Consider the following 18,314-nt stretch of genomic DNA (forward strand, 5'->3'; position numbering starts at 1 on the left):
CATCGGGCGTCTTGACTTCGTGGATTGCAACCATTTGCGCCCACTTCCAGGCTTCCCTGCTCTAGGGCGAATTTTCTTTCTCGCATTACTTTTTTCGTCCTGACTTTCTTCCCTGTATCTGTCGTGTGATCGTTTGACCTTCGCCCCCGGTGCAAGTTGTCATCTTTTCTCCATATCAGATCGGAATATATCTTTGGCGCCGCTGAGCGCGTTTCCATGTATTGCTTCACACCCCAACCACCACCCAATTGCGTTTTTGCTAACAGGTTTTTTAGCCTACTGGTAACACGTCTTTTTTTTTCCTTTCTTGAACTTGGGCACGCATTATTTTTATCACCATGGCCGGAGCCAAGAAAGGAAAGGGCAAGTCCGGTAGCAAAAAAAATAATAAGAAGTCAAAGGCCCAAGAGGAGTCAGAGATTCAAACACCTCCACCTGCTGCACCTGATGTTACTATTCCTGAACCACAATCAGAGGAACAACAACAGCAGGAACAACAACCTGTTGAACAACAACCTGTTGAACAACAATCTCAGGAGCCACAGCTAGCTGAATCACAGCTGCAAGAACAACAACAACCCGAACAGCCATCTGATCAAGCAGTGGAGCAAATAACTGACCAACAACTTGACCAACCCACAGAGCAGACCTCAGAGCAACAGCCTGAGCAACCAATAGACCAACTCTCCGAGCAAACAACAGATCAACCCCTAGACCAACCCCCAGCAGAGCAAGCAGATCAACAGCTCCCAGACCAGCAAGCAGAGCCACTGCAAGATCCATCATCGGAGCCACTGCAAGAGCAACCACTTGAGCAAGAGCTGCAAGACCAGCCGCCCCTTGACCAACAGTTGCAAGATCAACCACCCCTTGACCAACAGCTGCAAGATCAACAACCTGATCTACAGTTGCAAGAGGAACAGCCAGAGCAACAGCTGCAAGAACAGGAACAGCAACTGCAACTACAGCCAGAAGAAGCAATCGAAGCCGAGCCCCAACAACCAGAGGCTCCAGTGGAAGCTCCAGTAGAAGCCCTAGTGGAAAACCCAGTGGAAAACCCAGTGGAAGTTGAGTCACCGTCAGCACCAGAAGTTGCACCTGAAGTCGCAGCCGAAGTTGTACCAGAAATTGCCACAGAGTCAATCCCAGAGACAGAGCTGGCGCCAGCACAAGAAGTGGAGCAGGAACAACTACAGCCCACTACTGAGGAAGTTTCAACAGCCCCTACACCTGAGCAACAACCTCAACCACCGACCAATCCTGAAGAGGATGGTTCTGCCCAAGTGACTGCCCCCGACCTCTCCTCAAGTCAGCAGCTAGACGCGAGTGATGTCCAGCGGGACCCCGAAGTGCCTCAAGAATTACACCAAGAGGAACTAGGAGCAGCAGAACATCCAGTTGAGAAGGCCACTGAAACGACTCCGGAGAATATCGACGTATCGAGGGAACAAGTTGTCGAACCACCGGAGCCCACCCCAGTGACAGCACCACAGACCCCATTGTTCTCGACGGACCCAACCACGGCATCCGTAGAGACCCCATCTGCTACGGAGACTCAATTCGTTGAGTTTGCATCTCCCACAAAGACCGACGCGCCAGAGATTGAGTCACACACAGCTACTGTATCTGACCCCTCCTTTGAGGCAGTTGAGGCAGCACCTACTTCCCCCACCCGCCAAACTACCCCACCTGTGTCCAAGCCAGCTTCTCCTGTGCCAAAGAACGCTTCCCCCACACCTAGGGCTGTTTCACCTGCGCCTAGGGACGCTGCACCTACACCCAAGGCCGCTTCACCAGCTCCTAAGCCTGCTTCACCTGTACCTCAGGCAGCCCCACCTATGGCTGAAACTGTTTCGTCGATGCAGGAAGCCGAGCTTCCTGCGGAAGTCATTCCACCCGCACCAACACCCCCGCCGGTCGCTTCTGTATATCAAGAACCTCCGTCCACGCTACAGCATCCTTCACCAGTCCAGAAGATGGCCTCTCCTGTATCAAAGGCAGCATCGCCATTCCAGAAGGTTGCCTCCCCTGTCCAGAAATCCGCGTCGCCAAAAGTTACCAGCCCCCTCGCCCGCCACGCTTATATGTCACCGATGATATCCCCGCACGCTACGCCACACGCTACGCCGCCAGTACAGCCGGCAATGGCTCCTATGCACCATATGCCTCCTCCGAGTACTGCTCCTAGCGTAGCTAGCTATGCTACAGCTTATTCCCCCGTCATGACCACTGCTGGGTTTATGCCCCAGTATGCCTTCTATCCCCCGGGCATGCAACCCACCCCCCGGGGCTCTATGGAGCCCAGCACCGCGACAGCCTACCAGCATTTGCGCGATCTGACTTATGCCAACGGGAATGGATTCTTCGCCCCTCAGAACGGACATCACAATGGCCATAACGGTCACCATAAGGGAATGATGTCGCCTCCGGAGCACCCCGTCGAAGAACCAATTGAACTTCTGCAGAGAATCCAAGATGCCATCCCAGACATCAACCGCTTGTTGGGCAGTTACAGGAATACGAAAAGCAAGCTGCAAGCCCGCGAAGCTGAGTTTCAACAGATGAAGACCCAGCATGAGCAGGATTTGATGCACAAGGACTTCTACATTGAAGCTCTTCAGACGCAAATGAGGAAAACTGCCAATGAGGCGGCGGAAGAGTCCACCAAACTGAAGAACACGATCAACGAGCTCCGCATGGAGCTTGGAAATCTTGACGAGAAGCGGAAGGACCTTGAGGAGAAGCTGGAGGAATCCGAGAGGTCGAACGAGGAGCTGACGCGGAACAAACATGACCTCGAAGAGGAAGTCAGGACGCTTAACACCAGCATGAAAGAAGCCCAAGAGGCTCATGAGAAGGAATGTGAGAGGCGCGAACAAGAGAAGGTGGACGCTCTTGCGACTCAGAAACGGGAAATGACCGAATCTTTCGAAGAGATCAAGGCCGAGGATGAAAAAGCAGCAGCAGAAGCTTTGGCTGCTCGCGAGAAAGAGTTGCTTGACCAGCAAGAAGCAATGAAGAATGATTACGAAGATCAGAAGCGACAGATGCAAGAAGCACACGACACGTTGCAGTCGAACTTCGATGACAAGGTGAACGAATTAGACTCCACCAAGACCGATCTCGAGAACAAGCACAAGGAGCTCGAGGAGACTCGTGTGCAACATGCCAATGAAGTTGAACTCCTCAACAACACCCATGCGGACCATGTGGCTGACATGGAGAGGCGCTGGGCCGATGAGAGGGGCGAACTGGAGCAGCGCATCACGGACAAGTGCGATGAACTCGCCCACTGTGAGCGCGAAAAGCAAAAGGTGGAAGAGGATAATGTCGTCAAGGAGCAACAACTACAGGCAGCATCTGACGGCATGCGCCTCACCATTGATAATTTGGGCAAAGACTGCGATAGGTTGAGAAAGACCCTTCACAGCCTTGGAGAAGCCACTGACCTCAAGAGCACGAAGGGAGATCCATTCTTGTAAGTGTGACCTAGTGCATTGAGAATGTGTTTTAGTACTTGACTGTCTTTCAAAAAATTTCCTTTTGTCTTCTTAATCTTCCAGACTGTCTTCTGTGATGCCTTTTTTACCGTTCTGGCCAGAACTGTGCCACGTTCATTTGTTTTCTTTTGTCCTTTTCGATTTTCCCTATAGAATTATGATCACGATGGTGACGAAGATTATGAGATGTCAATAATGCTATCAATTGTACCTGCTCTGATAAGAATTCTATAATCTAGTTTGGACTGCTTCGGCCAGCTTTCTCGTCTTATTGTTTCCTTGTCTAAGGAGCACTTTGCGTACCTTCCAATCGATCCTCCCAAGGATGTACTGTCCAAGATACCTCAGGAGCTACCGTCCTTCCTTGATAATACCCCGGCATCGCGTGAACTGCGCTCCGCATACGTTCAACATATCATCACGAAGACTTTGACTTACCGAATCTTCCATCCGTTCCTTTTCACCTTGGGCAAGAGATACGGGAAAGCGGATACTTTCTTCCAGATGCTCTCGATGGACATTCGACGCAAGTCTGTGAGACGTGAAGCCTTCTGGAGGCAACAGACGCTGAAAGCTGCGTACACGACATCCGATGCCAAGCAGTCGATCAACGTTGTGGCCGCTGTGATCGTTGACGAGATCATCGACCACCTCAAGCACTTCGCCGACCCTAAACACATGGATACCCTTCATACAAGCGTGCGGAAGATTGTCAAGTTGGCCGCTGAGACGTGGAGACTTGCTCGTGTCGAACGGGAACTCATCATGGCCTCTTTCCCCGCGCCCGACTCAGAAGGCACCTCGAATGAGACCTGGGAGGAATATGGAACCCCGAAAGAAGGCTGTGTCGGCTCCAAGGAGGACCCCACTCGTCACGTCATTCTCCGGACTTTCCCTCGCATAATTCGGGAGGCAGCACATGAAGATTTTGCAGAAGACGAGGAGAAAGCCCTCTCCTGTACTTATACTCAAGGCAGTGTTTTGTACTCCGACTCCCCTGTGGTTATGGCTCGACGCCAAGAGCTGGCAAGGCGGTCCATGGACTCCCTAGTCGGTGGAGAAGAAAGGCCTCGAAGCGAGTCGAGAGGCTCTACACCCAACTCCCCCAGGCGAGGTAAAGCAAGCTTCGATACCCTGTAGAGTGATTAGGGTACATCGGAAGACATGAAAGCTGCTGAAAGTATGAAGGCTAGGCATCATAGACCTGCCAGCTGTTGGCTGTACATGAAAAGCTTGTGTTACGTTTCTGGGAAGAGGTTGTCTTGATTATTTCAGTGGGTTAAGTGATCTAAGCGCGGTGTTTTGGTTTGTTCACTCCTTTGCGACAATATACTTCTGTTTCCATTATAGGGCAACTAAACTCGAGAACAGAAAAGCCTTTGCCATTCTTTTAGAATTCTCTTTGTTTACCCTCTTCTTGTTTCACACTTTTTACCTTTCCTTTTCTTTCTTTCTTTCTTTCTTTTTTTTTTTTTTTTTTTTTCCGTATAGCATTTGGTGGGAGTTTGAGCGTGTCATTTTCTTTATTTCTTATTGTACTCCTTTCCTTCTTCCCTTCTTTCATTCCCTTCTACTTCTTCTTTTGAACTTACCCTCTGCATCCTGCAGTGTGACGGTTTTCATGATGTGTATTATTTGTTATGATTCATGCTCATCGGGATGATGACACTCCCTAATGTATGTGATGTCAGTTGACGAAAATGATCTGCAGTCCCTTTCTTCAGTTCCGATGACCTTTGTATCTATTTTTAATTGAGACTAGAGTATATTGCCGTGATGTCTATGGTCAGCGATATTGGACTGACTGTGCATTTAGTTCCCTCCGGCGTCGAGATCGCCCTGACCGCTATGGACTACAGAAAGGGGGGAAGAGCACAGCCACGCATGACTAGGCTAGGATGGAGAGCAGAAAATATCCGACTTAGTTTTTAAAGCTTGTTCCGACCTCCAAGTCGCATTTTCTCGCGCAACAGTCTGGTCTGGACCGAAACATCGTGCACAGCCTCAGGCCGGTTCTGATTGCTTGGCTCGCCCAACCAACACGATGCGCCCGAGCATAATTAATTGGTCGATATGGATCGATGATCGATGTCCTGCAGTACCCTTCAAGATGCTTCTAGTAGTGGCATTCAGGTAAGTCAGTCGTGGCGCAGTCGTTTCGCAGCTAGAAATATCTGCAACAATAATCATCACTCTATTCAGGTTAACCTTACAGAGGGCCGTTCATTGAACAAGGGTTCCTGAATCGATTGTCCGGTTCCTGTCCGCCCGTGTTGTGGGGGAGAAACAGAGCAACAGGAGTGGAGATTTAGCATTTTTTTTAGTGGACCAAAAAGATACCTTTGGAACCATAACCGACTGGTCTGTGGTTCATGATATCCAACACCTTTACACCAAACCTTTTTTTTTTTTTTTTTTGTTTTGGCTTTTCTCTCCTCTCATAGGGAGGAGGATCAAATGAGTGTGATGCAAGCGCATCAGACATGGATGTAAATGGGCAGACCATACATCAGGTACCGATGAAGATTACCTCTCGATTGCCTTCTTCCTTCGTATCTGGATTGCGGAATGACCTTGCTCAAGGATCAGCATCCTACGGGTACTGAATATAGAACACTAAACGGGGCCGGGGGTTTGACCCTCTCTTGTCCTCCCATCCAGCCACAGCACCATTCGGGTCAACATTTTGATTATTGATGATCCATTGCTGACGGTGGTATCCTGTTTGTTGATTCGTGGTGAAAACCGAAAAGTTACGTTCGTTTCTTTTCTTTTTTTTTTTTTTTTTCTTCTTCTCTTTTGCTCTCCCCCACCCTTCTCTCTCTCTCTTCAAAAATCCAAGGTAAAATGGACCAGAAAGCCGTGCAGATAAGGATAATCCTGCCTCTTACTGAATGGACGTAATCTCTCTAATGAGAACCCCACTTCGTTCTCACTGGCCAGCCACGCGCCCACACTTTCTTAACACCGGCGCCTGTTGAACATGGATAACTCCATCCTGTAAATTTAATTTCGTGAGAACTGAAATGGCTGAGTTGAATTAAATGTCTCTCCTTGAGCAGATGAAAGAATGTAACCTTCCCCATTAGCATAACAAAATGAGTTATTATTATATGGGGATCAATTCTGCTTGTAATGTTTGATGTGTAGGAGCCTCATCAACCAAAACCGCCTTGCAATCACGTTACAATCGCTCAAGAGGCTCTTGAAAAAGAACACATGACGTGCCCTCCTCTCCCTTCTTACTGTTTGTTTCCCTGTTCATTTGTGGCTCAGTCCTCATTTCAGCCGCAAGGCATCTTTTCCCAGTCCTTCCTCTTCTTCTTCTTCTTCTTCCTCCTTCCTCTTCGTTCCTCCTTTTCTCCTTCGGATTTAATCTTGCGCAATACCACGGGGGATTTCCCACTCTATCTCTCCTCGATTTGGCTCGTGCTTACCCCTCTTTTTGCGTCGTATCTGTATAGGTAGCCAAGACTCTTTTGCTATTTATCCTCCACCAACCTTTTCGTCAATCTGCCCTACAAGGCGCCGTTACGCTTAAAAACCACCCCCCCTTTTTTTTTCTCTCTTTAATTTCTGTTCCCCACTGCCATTAGCTCCTCCCAAACTTTGAACCCACGGTTCTTTCTGTCCCTCCCGTCGATTTTATCTCGACCTCATTCATCTTCTTGGCCTTTTCCCATTGCCCGTTACCAGTAAAGGCAGTTCTGGAGGTCAATTCAATATACGTCATTGGTCGAGAACAAGCTGAATTGCGATCAAGAACGCCCGCAGAATGATTCCTGCGGTGGCCTAATTGAAAGTGACTGCTATTTACGGATTCTTTTTCTGTTACTTCTATATACTCAATATATCTTATTGACTTACTTTTTTTGTGATTGCATAAACCGCCGCTCTGCTCATCGATGGCTTTCTAGACATGCGTCCTCAACTCTGCTTTCCATCTCAGTGAGGTTCTACCGTACCAGCCAGAGGAACTGCGCGCGCACGTTAGCAGAGCCGTCTGGAAGAGAGGACAAGACTGCAACATCCCTCATACCTTTGATTTTGTGCCGGTCACGCGAAAAAAGAGGCATCAGATATTTGGCTTACCCACAACCATGTCAACGCTATCGCCTCAGTTCGTCCCGAACGACTCGCCCAATCCCGCAAAACTTAATGACGCTTCCTTTCCCGACCCTTATCTCTCGGCCCAGCTAGATCCGGAGGTAGCATCTTTCAGATCATCTGCAATCAGATTGACCCCTGTGAGCGGCGAAGATCATGGCTCGCGCGATGCTTCCTCTTCCCCTATAGGTTCCCATGTGCACAGTGACTCGCCCCGCGATGAGGCACATCCGGCTTCTTATTCTGAATACCTTAGCCCCACGGACGACCTCTCCAGTGAGATGAGCGTTCATACGTCGCCAACCGCCGATTACCTGTCGGCAGCCTTCAGTACAGACCTATCCCCAGACTCGAATAGTTGGCAGTATGACGGGGGTTTACATCCAGGGATGCGCAGCACTGCATTAGACCCGAACGAGTTGAACTCTGCACAGATGATCATGGATCCCTCTCAGCTACTTACTCCGAATCTGACCAACAAATCAAGCCTCTCTTCTGAGACAACCAGTATCAAAAATCAGACTGGTCCTGTTGCCTTGCAGAACCAACCGCAGGCACTCACTTTGATCACTGGTCCCCCCGATGAATGTCTGGATGTGCCCGGCGACCTCGGCTCGCCCAGGGCCAGAAGCCCAATTGTCAAAATTGAAAGTTTTTCCCGGGGTGATTCGCCAGTCAGAGATATGCGGCGACCAAGTCATTCGTCAACACACCTTTCCCCCGGCGGGCCATCTAGCGAATCCGACGAGGAAGCAGGTGTGGACAATAGCAAATATCTTGGATCTGTCCAGTCTGTCTCGCGAGGACATGATGGATCCTGGATTCCAAACGCAGCTACTGGCCACGCTGGTGTGGACCCCACGTCCCGGAAAAATGTTTACGTGCCGAGCCCGAATGAGCTGGAGCTGCGACGACAGTTGGATGAGAAGAATGAAGATATTCGATCTTGGTCGGCCTCAGTCAGTGTAGCGAATAGTGAGAATGGCGATGACCCAACCCCACACAGGGGCCGCAAGCACACAGGTAACCGACGCAGAGCGAAGAGCGCTGGCGACCCTTCGCTCCAGCAAGATTACTTCAACTTGAAAGTTGCTCTCATCCCTGGACCAGGCGTACTCGTCACTGAGAACAGTGAAGAGGAATACAGCGATCATGAATCAGAAATCGAGGGAACTGGCTCGGAAACCCCGGCCGCCAGTGTGAATGAGGCGAGATGGGTTCTGGGAGAAGAGGAAATCCAACTCAGTCCTGAAGGTGAAGAACCATCACCGCATCAGTTCCTGGGACGACCTCCGTGGCGAGATCTCGCGCCGGTCCCTTCTCCGGACATGGCCCGTACGCAGCCTGCAAGCTCAACTGCGGCCATGGTCGAGTATGAGAGACGTGTGAGGGACTTGGATAATGTTTCGCGCGCGGCAACCTGGGGCACCCGCGACGTCGATATCAACAGTCTCCTCGGTGGGGGGGGTTCCTTCGAAAATTTGGCTATCAGCAACGACAAAAGCAGGAAACACGAGCGGCGGAGCAGTCTCCGCAAGTTGTTGCACAGGAAATCGTCCAACAATCTCAAACCACCTAACAATCTCAAGCGGCATCTGTCTGATCTCTCTATCTCGCTACCCGGCTCTGATGACCACAGCAAGGGCGACGAAAATAAAAGCTCCCATCAAAGGAAGAACAGTTTCCCGCATCGTAAACTGAGCCTTGGCCTTTCACCTAGATCGCCTAGATCTTCCAGGTCACCCAGTTTGAGCACTGGCGGTGCCGTTATTGCCATAGCCGGGCAAATGGCCGCCATTGGTGGAAAAGATACCCTTCGGGTGGCATCCCCAAGCTCCACAAGCAACCCTTGGCCTTCGCTCAAGGTCCGTGGGCGGAGCAGAAGTGAAATACCCAGACCGTCAACACCTGGGCTCATCGACCTAATGACAAGCCATGGTGGGCCACCGGTTGCCAACATCGCATATTCACACTTACAGCCAGAACCTCGCAGCGCCCCACCAAACCAAAGTCGACTAGGGCATGGCACCAGTGACGGTGATGAGAACGACGATAACGTACCTGATGAGAGAGGGTTAGTGATGGATCTTTCGGTTCAGTCACGCCTCCCCGTGCCTACATTGGAAGGGTTCAGGACTCAAATCGCTCAGCTAAATCCCCGACTTCAACCGGCACTACTTGACCGCTTTGCCAACGAGCAAGTTCGCCGCTATAAGAAGTTGGTGGAAAACAAATTCACTCATACCTGTGCGGTTAGCGAGAAGGGCTGTGCTTCAGGCAAATTTTGCTTTGCCCAGGGCGGCGAAGCCCTGCTGTTGACGCCTCGTGCAGGCCCGCAGGATTCAGAAACCCCCCATACTCAATTCCAAATCCCTGGGCATGGTGAGGCAGGCGATGATTCTCCAGCCCTCGGGGAAAGCGCTGTCACTGCAGCACAGTTCCCTCCGGGGGTCCCTTTGCCGCCAGTCAAACGGCTCCCAGCGGAGTTTGAATGCCCGATATGCTTCCAGGTGAAGAAGTTTCAAAAGCCATCGGATTGGACCAAGCATGTCCACGAAGATGTGCAGCCGTTCACCTGTACTTTTGCTCATTGTAGCGAACCCAAATCATTCAAACGAAAGGCTGACTGGGTCCGACATGAGAGCGAACGGCATAGACAACTAGAATGGTGGACCTGTTCGGAGCCCGATTGCAACCATACTTGTTTCCGAAAGGATAACTTTGTGCAGCATCTTGTCCGCGAGCACAAGATGCCAGAGCCCAAGGTAAAGAAAACGAAAGCCAAAGGATTATCCAAACATCCGGTAGATCCGAATTCCCCCGAAGTGCTGGCAGAGATCCAGCGAGAGCGCGAGATTGAGCAGCTCTGGAACCTTGTGGAGCAATGTCGACATGACAATCCGAAGGGGCCAAAGGATGAGCCGTGCCGGTTCTGTGGTAACGTCTGCAGCAGTTGGAAAAAGCTTACGGTGCATTTAGCCAAACACATGGAGCAGATCGCGATGCCCGTGTTAGCTCTCGTCAACGAACGGGATCTATCGTCCAACCTGGGACCAGGTTCTACTGGCAAGGGCGATCTTGGCCCCGAGCCAGAATCGATCTCGCGCGAAACCACCAATTTTGCGCCCAATCTGAACGGGGTCCAAGCCAGGGCAGACATGTCCATAGGCTACACGCAGGCAACATACCCAGGTCATGACGTTGGGCAATCTGACGGGCTTGGGGTCCCTTTCAGCTCCACCGGCGTTCCCCACTTTACCACCATGTCAGGCGCGTTCATATCCGCCGAGCCTGAGCCGATGGACGCGTACGATGAGTATAGTGTGCAGGTGGGACTGCAGCCAGGGGGGCCCATGGACCAGTCGCGGCTCATGCCTATGCACCAGAACTCAGTGACATATCCTCCCCCTTTCAACGCCGGGCCACGCCCTCGGGTCTCCAATCAGGATATGAGCGTATTACAAGAATCGTATAATTTCTCCATGTCTCCCACGGAGATGCAGCCGACCTATGACCCCCAGTACATGTCATCCACGGGGGAAAATAGCTATGTCTGCCAAGGGACTGTGGCACCCACCATGCCATTCACTGCGCCCGGGGCCTACCCAAACCAACTGTAGTAAACCGGTTTACCACTCGATCTATACTGGGCCGGGCCGTAACCGTCTGCCCCATCACATTTATTTGATTCTTTTTGTATATGATACCCTAGCGCACTAGTTTGGCAGATCGTGAACGAAATTTTCTACAATCGGATCTGAAACGGTTTTATATTTTTCTTATACTTTTTACTATGACCTTTTCTTTCTGTCGGCACCCCTGGGTATCAGGCACATTATATGGGTGGTTGTCTTGTTGAATCTCTGGAGACGATTGATCTGCATTGATATACCCATGAACAATAGATGATTTACTCGATGGTCATGTCTTGGCCTAGGTTAGCATGCGCGTCAAGTGACACTTACTTTTTACGCTCTGGTTTCAGCCGCCGGGCTTTGTCAATCGCCTTTTTTTTTTCTTTTGCTTTTTTTTTTATTTCCTTTCTCTTTTTTCTTTTTCTAGAGTCCCTCTTCCCCTTGGCGAATATTTTTGACTTTTTGCCTGTTTTTGGTGCTTACAGACATTTTGGGCCCACAAATGACAGACGTTAAAACTACCGACGCGGTGGAAGTGACTAACGATTTCTTCGACGCGGTATTTAGGAAAGAGGGACCTCGTATGAGAAACGGAGGGTCTCTCTGTATGTACTCCGTACGCCCTACCTCAGGACTACTAGTAGGAAGTAGGAGTCCACGCTCGATGGAAAGTCCGAAAGGGACAGTTGCTCAACGGATGGTGATTGGACAAGAAGGCCATGCACCTGGCCCAGAGAGAAAAGCACGAAGAACGGGGAATCCTGGAACTAGGCCACTAGGTGCAGAGTTCTAGGGAGGTTGACCAGCGAGGGAATCTCAACTGGCAATCTGTCAGCCTGAAAGGGGAAAAAAAAAATGAGACATCACACGGCCGGATGCACTCAGAAGTACCTAACGAGCGGCACATCCCCTGTTAAATTATAAATAGTAATTGGTAACCGTAATATTGCAGAAGTGGGAGACCTTCACGATGGATGATCTTGACTTCCGCGGAGGTTTAGAGAAAAAAAAATAAAATAAAAAATAAAATAAAATAAATGACTGCGGATGAGGAGTCAAACGACAAAAAGAATTCAGGAGGAGGGAGTGGAACTTAAAATAAAATAAGATAAACACGAGTTTGAAGGGGATCGACAAAGTGGGATGGGGGTTGAGAGTTTTCAGTTGACGGGATACGTTGGGGGAGTTCGTCCGGTAAGGTTTTTCACCTCGACGCCAACCTTCTGGGCGATGGGAAGACGACAGGGTTGGCTTTTGGCTTTGACAGTGAGGTGGAGGTCCTGGATGAGGGGATGGCAAACGCAACTCCTCAGGCATTGCCTATCTGGGTGAGATTCGAGTCGTTGGATTATAGTATACTCATCCATACTCCTACAGAACCCAGCCAGGGATAGACAGTCAGTGGAATGAATTCTGTCTAGCTTTCCGAGGCAGCCAATCACAAGGACAAATTGCCGTACATTTGGGATTCAGGGTCTAGGCTGATAACGTACGATTTCCACGATATCGGGTGGAAATGCGGATCCAATGAGACCGTCGGCTAGTAAATAAGATTAGGTGATACTAGCTGGAGTGATGTGCAGGAGTAATCATAATAATCAGCAATAATGAGATTTGCACTTTTGCACCTTAGCCTAGATTAGCATGTTATAGTACTAGTGGGCAGTAGGTATGTGGTGTTAATGTCCCTTTTCCGAGAGAGAAAAATTAAAATCAAAATATAAAATTAAATTATCAAAAAAAATTCAAAAATTCTTTTTCTCGCATGATAAAGTCTTTTTGAGGAACTTTTGTAATCCTTACAGGCACAGCCACGCTGTTGTCCGTGTGCTATTGGTTCTTATGCTGGTTGTCATGATGCTGATGGAGTCCTTCTCATTTTCCTTCACTTGCCAATCACGGACCACATACCACGCGTGCCATGGAGCCCCCCTTACATCCCTTCGTTCCCATGAGAGAATTCCAAACTAGGTAAGTAGCTTACCTGCCATTAGTCATGAACTTCATTCGTTTCAGCTGACGAATCCCGGGGATTCAATTCCCGATATGGAGATTGACGGTGGGAGCTGAGGAGGGTCTTTGCTCTTCCCCCCCCTCATCTGGACAATGAACTTGTATGCTCCATGGAGATAGGGTCCTAGAGGTACATACATACCTTGGGAATCAAGAGGCTGTAATTCCTCTCTATCTAATCTATCTACATTCTACTCGTCCGATCCGACTATCCAAGGGTAGCTCGACAAAGCTCTTTCTGCAATCAGCTCCTGAACCTGTACGTATGTACATACATACCTGTATCATGGATACGGCTCTGCCTCTCTCTCTCTCTCTTTTTGTGTACCTGGAGTCATATCTGACGGAATTGGTCGGGGAAGAAAGGTAGGGGATGGTGAGATGGTAGCTGAATGAAAGTAATATGTATGTACATACATGCAACATGAACGCATGCATTCAGAAAAGGAAAAAGGGAAAAAAAGAAAAGAAAAGAATCAGGAAATTTCTGTTTTCTGTGGTTGATGTATGACAGATCTTAATGAAGGGTTGAGAGTAGTCACGTTAATTTCCCCTCCTCAGCTCTCTCATCTCCCCTTTAACCCCAAACAAGAATAGTGTGGAATCAATCAACTTTCATTCTCTGGAAGATCCTCAATTGCCATTCCTCAGCTTTCATAGACTCTGCAGTTCAGCTCCCGCTTATTGGTCCCTTCGTATGGATGCACAGACAGTACGTACTTTTGGGTGTCCCCCCCTTTCTCCTCTCCTGTCAATGTGGGAATCTTCTCTTCCCTTTTCTCTCTGAAGTTTGAACACGTTATCGCGTGGGGTTTGGCGATGGAGTGAGTTAGTGTCCACCACCAGCCCGTCGATCACATCGTCTATCCTTTCCCTTCTTTTCCACCGTTGAACATTGATGCTTACGCTCGTCTTCCCTTGTCGTTTCTTTTATTAATTATATATAGGGAGTGTGTTAATTAACCTTGTTCTATTTAAAAACGGATCTTCTTCATAGTCATATCCCAGTCTATGTTTCATCTCAGAACTTACTCAGCCTCACTGCCCGACTTTCCCATCAGCTTCCCTTTTTGACTATGTTCGATCTGGTCTCAACTATCATCATTTCTACAAGAAGACCATTTTGACTGCGGATGGTGCCTAAAAGAAGTTATATTAGACTCATGGCCTGTGAGCGCTTTAAACATCTATATAAATCACTCCGCTACTCAGCTCACGCGCTATCCTGACACATCCCCCCCGCCCCTCACTACTTGAGCCTGTCAATACATCCGAGACGTGGAAACGATTATCGGCAAGGTCATTTTAGACAGCTGACTTGGCAGCTATGAGCGTATGTGACTGTCGTCCGGTCTCGTTCAGTCCTGCCTCAATCGTCAGCCGTCAGTGAAATATTGGACTAGTACACTGACTATGCCTATTTGCTTTAGGAGCCTAACCCCAAAAGACTGGCTTGGGACAACTCGGGGGATATCCTCCAAGGTATGCTGGACCGGCAGGTCGCACCAACATCACCGCAGTTAGAGTTCTCGTCGGATGGGTTTTTAACCTCTGAATATGCTCTAAGCGATCCAGCGTCTTTTCTGGGCCTGCAATTCGGTCCCGATTCCGCAGTAATCCCGCACAGCCATCTATCTATGCTCAACCAATGGCCACCACATCACCAGCAAGCATCATCACCACCGCCTCAGCCCAGCCTGGATGTTTCTCAGTACCATCACCCGCGGTTAACGAGCAATCAAGATGCGTGGAACCCACTTCAAGTGACAGGCGTGCCGGTGAGCACGTCGACATGGGGGTTTCCCAACGCGAATAAGCTCCAGCAGACGCCCAAGGGTGGCCGCAAAAATTCGACGGGGCAGCACAGCGCAATCTCCGAGAGTGACAGTCATTATAATGGCTTCCACCCCTCGGATTCAGGATACTGCAGTCGCAGCTGTACCACGCGTTCGGTCACCACGTCGTCTTACGCAGTTGATTCCGTCAGCAGCCCATTCTTGGCGCCGCATGAACATGAACAAGAAGATCGAGCATCAATGTTGGACCTTGGCCCATCCCACTGTGGCGACACAGTCGTCGATGCGCTGGAGATAGTCGAATCACCATCTTTGATGTGTCATGATGTGATTACATGTGATTACCCCAACTGCCCTTGGACGGGCAAATGTCCATCCGATAAGAGGTATGTTTACTCTTTTCAGCATGTTTTAAAAAATTCACTCTGCAGAAGAATCATAAAGTTGACTGGCAGCAGGAAGCATGAAGCGAGACATAGAAAGCTGTTCAAATGCGACGAGCCCGGTTGTACGCGGAAGGAAGGCTTCGGTACCATCAATGATCTTGCACGACATAAAAAGTGCGTCCACAAACAGGAACCAGAACGCGGCCCCAAAGTGCTGTACATGTGTTTTGGGCGTAACTGTCCACGCCGAGGTAAGGAATGGCCCCGGTTGGACAACTTCCGTCAGCATCTCTCCCGGATGCACAATGACGAGGATACCAGTGAATTACTGAAAAGGTAAGTCAGCTTGTCTACGAATACGTCAGAAAAAGCAAGCACTAAGCTCATCCAGGTCGCATGATTGGTATGAGTCTTATGTAAAGCCACGTGTTGAGCCTTCATCTTTTGCCGACCGCTTCTCGGATGAGGCAATGGTTGCTGCTTCTGAATCAGAATATGTGAGAAGAGATTCTGGTCCGGACCTTCACAGCTTGCGGTCTCCAGATACGCCTGTCTTTAGGCCATCTAATCAGTCAGGCCTTCAACCAGTTGAGGACCCCCAGACTCAACGGAGATATTCCACCTTGGATAGTACACCAAGCATTCCTGCAAGAGATACTACGCAGCGCCTTGATCTACCGGCCCTGACGACCCTCAATCTGGGCTCTACCACGGACCTGGATCCTTCTTCCACTTCTTCTCGGCTAGGACACGCCCAACCTGACAGAATGGAAAATATGGTATCCGAGATGGCTACTAACATGGTCAACGCCATGGCAAGAATGATGAACAGCAGTAGCAACGATAACGGTAACAGCCAGCGCAGACACAGCCACCATATGGGCGACAAAGTAGAGACACTTGGAGGGAATGACGGATTGTCCGATCAGAAGCGGGAGATTATGCAGAAGATTTTATCTGCAGCTCTAGACCAAGTGTCCGGAAACCCAGAGCCTAGTCAGGCTGATTCGCAGACGGTGCCTGACAGTAAGTCCGACAAAAAAGGCTGGATACAATGCGAATTCTGCACGAAGCGCACGCGTCTGCGCTGTGAAATGAAGTAGGTGATCATACGTCGCTTGTATCTGAAATAAAGTCCTAATATTTCAACCTCAAGGAAACACAAGAAGCGCCATGAGCGACCGTATGGTTGCACATTCGAAAAATGCAGCAAGACCTTCGGTAGCAAAGCCGACTGGAAACGACACGAGAACTCCCAGCATTTCCCCTTGCAGAGTTGGCGCTGCACCCTTCCCGATGCTACGCAAGGGGATCGATCTTGTGCTCGCCTATTCTATAACCAAGGAGAATATACCCGTCATCTGAAGAAGCATCACCATGCAGAAGATAAAGAGGTACAAGCTGCACTCGCCAAGAACAGCATCGGTCCGCACGGACAGTCGCAATTCTGGTGTGGCTTTTGTCGCGACATCATCCCACTAAAGGGCCAGGGCCTTGCCGCGTGGAATGAGCGCTTCAATCATATAGATTCTGAGCACTTCAAAAATGGCGAGCGGATTGAGGATTGGCTCCTTCCTTCGGGGCATCTGACCAAGGGCGCAGAACGCGATGAAGGAAAGGAACGAATCAGCACGCACGAAGATGGAGATGGCGAGCCTCCAGCGGACGATGTGAGCGACGATGAGACTGTCGGCAGTATCTGTAACTCTGAGGGTGAGAACCAACGGGATGAAACCCCGATGGCAGCCCCAGAACAAGTACAGAATCCTTCACTTCGCCAAGTGAACACTCATTTCCAAAACAATTTTCCTATGTTTAACTCTCTTCCCGACCAGACGAACTTACGAAAACGCAAATTCTCCGCCCCACAACCGTCTCTAGACTACTATGCTCGGGCGGATATTCCGGCAATGGAGAAAAGATATAAGACAGATGATGCGATCCAATCCCATTATGGGAACCTTGTCTACTGCGTAAGTCACTCTGGATCAATTGGTTTGTGAGACTAAAGATAGGCTAACCCGAGAACAGTGTCAGTGTACGCAGGGTTCGTTTTCTTGGTCTTATACCGCCCAATGCTTATATTGCCCTCATAGCTTCTGTGGCAGTTGTGGGAGTGAGCGCCAGCCTCGGCCTAATGGATATATAGAATCCTCTTAAAGGATGCTGTACATACATATTGACCCTACCAAACTAGCTCTAAATGATATGAAAGTAACGACAGTTCTTACATTGACATCCGGGGTATATACAATACAATGTTCACGCAGGATAAGATAAAAAGCCCTTATTTTTGGGCGCCCGTCAGCTCCCTAGCCTGCTTCTCTAAAGCTGCCACTTCTTCTGTGATGAACTGTTAGAAGCAATGCGGGAGGCAAAAGACCAGGGGCAACAATAGGGGAATTCCGTAAACACGTACGATTTTTAATATATTTCGACTCATCCATTTCAAGTTTCAGCCATGTCCAGTAAATCACTTGGTATGTGAAGATGGCTCCCAAGAAGACCTTGGCAAACGGACTTGCAAAGATTTTATAACGGGATGCCTGGGATGAGTTAGCCTTTTTCTGGGGGATGTTTATTTGGCCTCCTAAACTTGAAGAACATATGGATATATCTTTGTTATAGACACCTTGCCTTATATAGCTCCATGGCGCAATTTACGACAAGAACGAAAGCCAAAGTTAGGAAGCACTTACCCCTTCTTTGAACGAACTGGATTGGTTGGCGTTCAAGTTTCTCCCGGTGGTGCTAAACGGTCTGCGAGAAGAAAATGCAGTGAAGAGGAAACGGGGCGGCGAGGGGCGTGTAAGTGGCAGTCGGCGAAACATATTGAGAGGGTAAAGAGGTATTATCCGATCAAATTTATGTACTGGG

General features: G+C 49.4%; 3 protein-coding genes across 3 annotated transcripts; all 3 read left to right on the forward strand.

Moving 5' to 3' along the window:
• Positions 1-338: 338 nt before the first annotated feature.
• Positions 339-4,640, forward strand: AO090103000048 (uncharacterized protein; the record flags this gene model as incomplete). Its single annotated transcript, XM_023233474.1, has 4 exons — positions 339-3,478; positions 3,564-3,612; positions 3,654-3,688; positions 3,740-4,640. 4 exons carry the CDS (start codon positions 339-341, stop codon positions 4,638-4,640), a joined length of 4,125 nt encoding a protein of 1,374 aa, XP_023093785.1.
• A 2,960-nt stretch (positions 4,641-7,600) lies between these two features.
• AO090103000047 (putative C2H2 finger domain protein) lies at positions 7,601-11,227 on the forward strand (the record flags this gene model as incomplete). Its single annotated transcript, XM_001826612.3, has 1 exon — positions 7,601-11,227. The coding sequence occupies one exon, from the start codon at positions 7,601-7,603 to the stop codon at positions 11,225-11,227; it is 3,627 nt and encodes a 1,208-aa protein (XP_001826664.1).
• A 3,355-nt stretch (positions 11,228-14,582) lies between these two features.
• Positions 14,583-16,540, forward strand: AO090103000046 (putative C2H2 finger domain protein; the record flags this gene model as incomplete). Its single annotated transcript, XM_023233476.1, has 3 exons — positions 14,583-14,588; positions 14,686-15,773; positions 15,997-16,540. 3 exons carry the CDS (start codon positions 14,583-14,585, stop codon positions 16,538-16,540), a joined length of 1,638 nt encoding a protein of 545 aa, XP_023093784.1.
• Positions 16,541-18,314: the final 1,774 nt, after the last annotated feature.

This window comes from Aspergillus oryzae, chromosome 8, assembly GCF_000184455.2.
Source record: "Aspergillus oryzae RIB40 DNA, chromosome 8".
Taxonomy (NCBI): Eukaryota; Fungi; Ascomycota; class Eurotiomycetes; order Eurotiales; family Aspergillaceae; genus Aspergillus; species Aspergillus oryzae.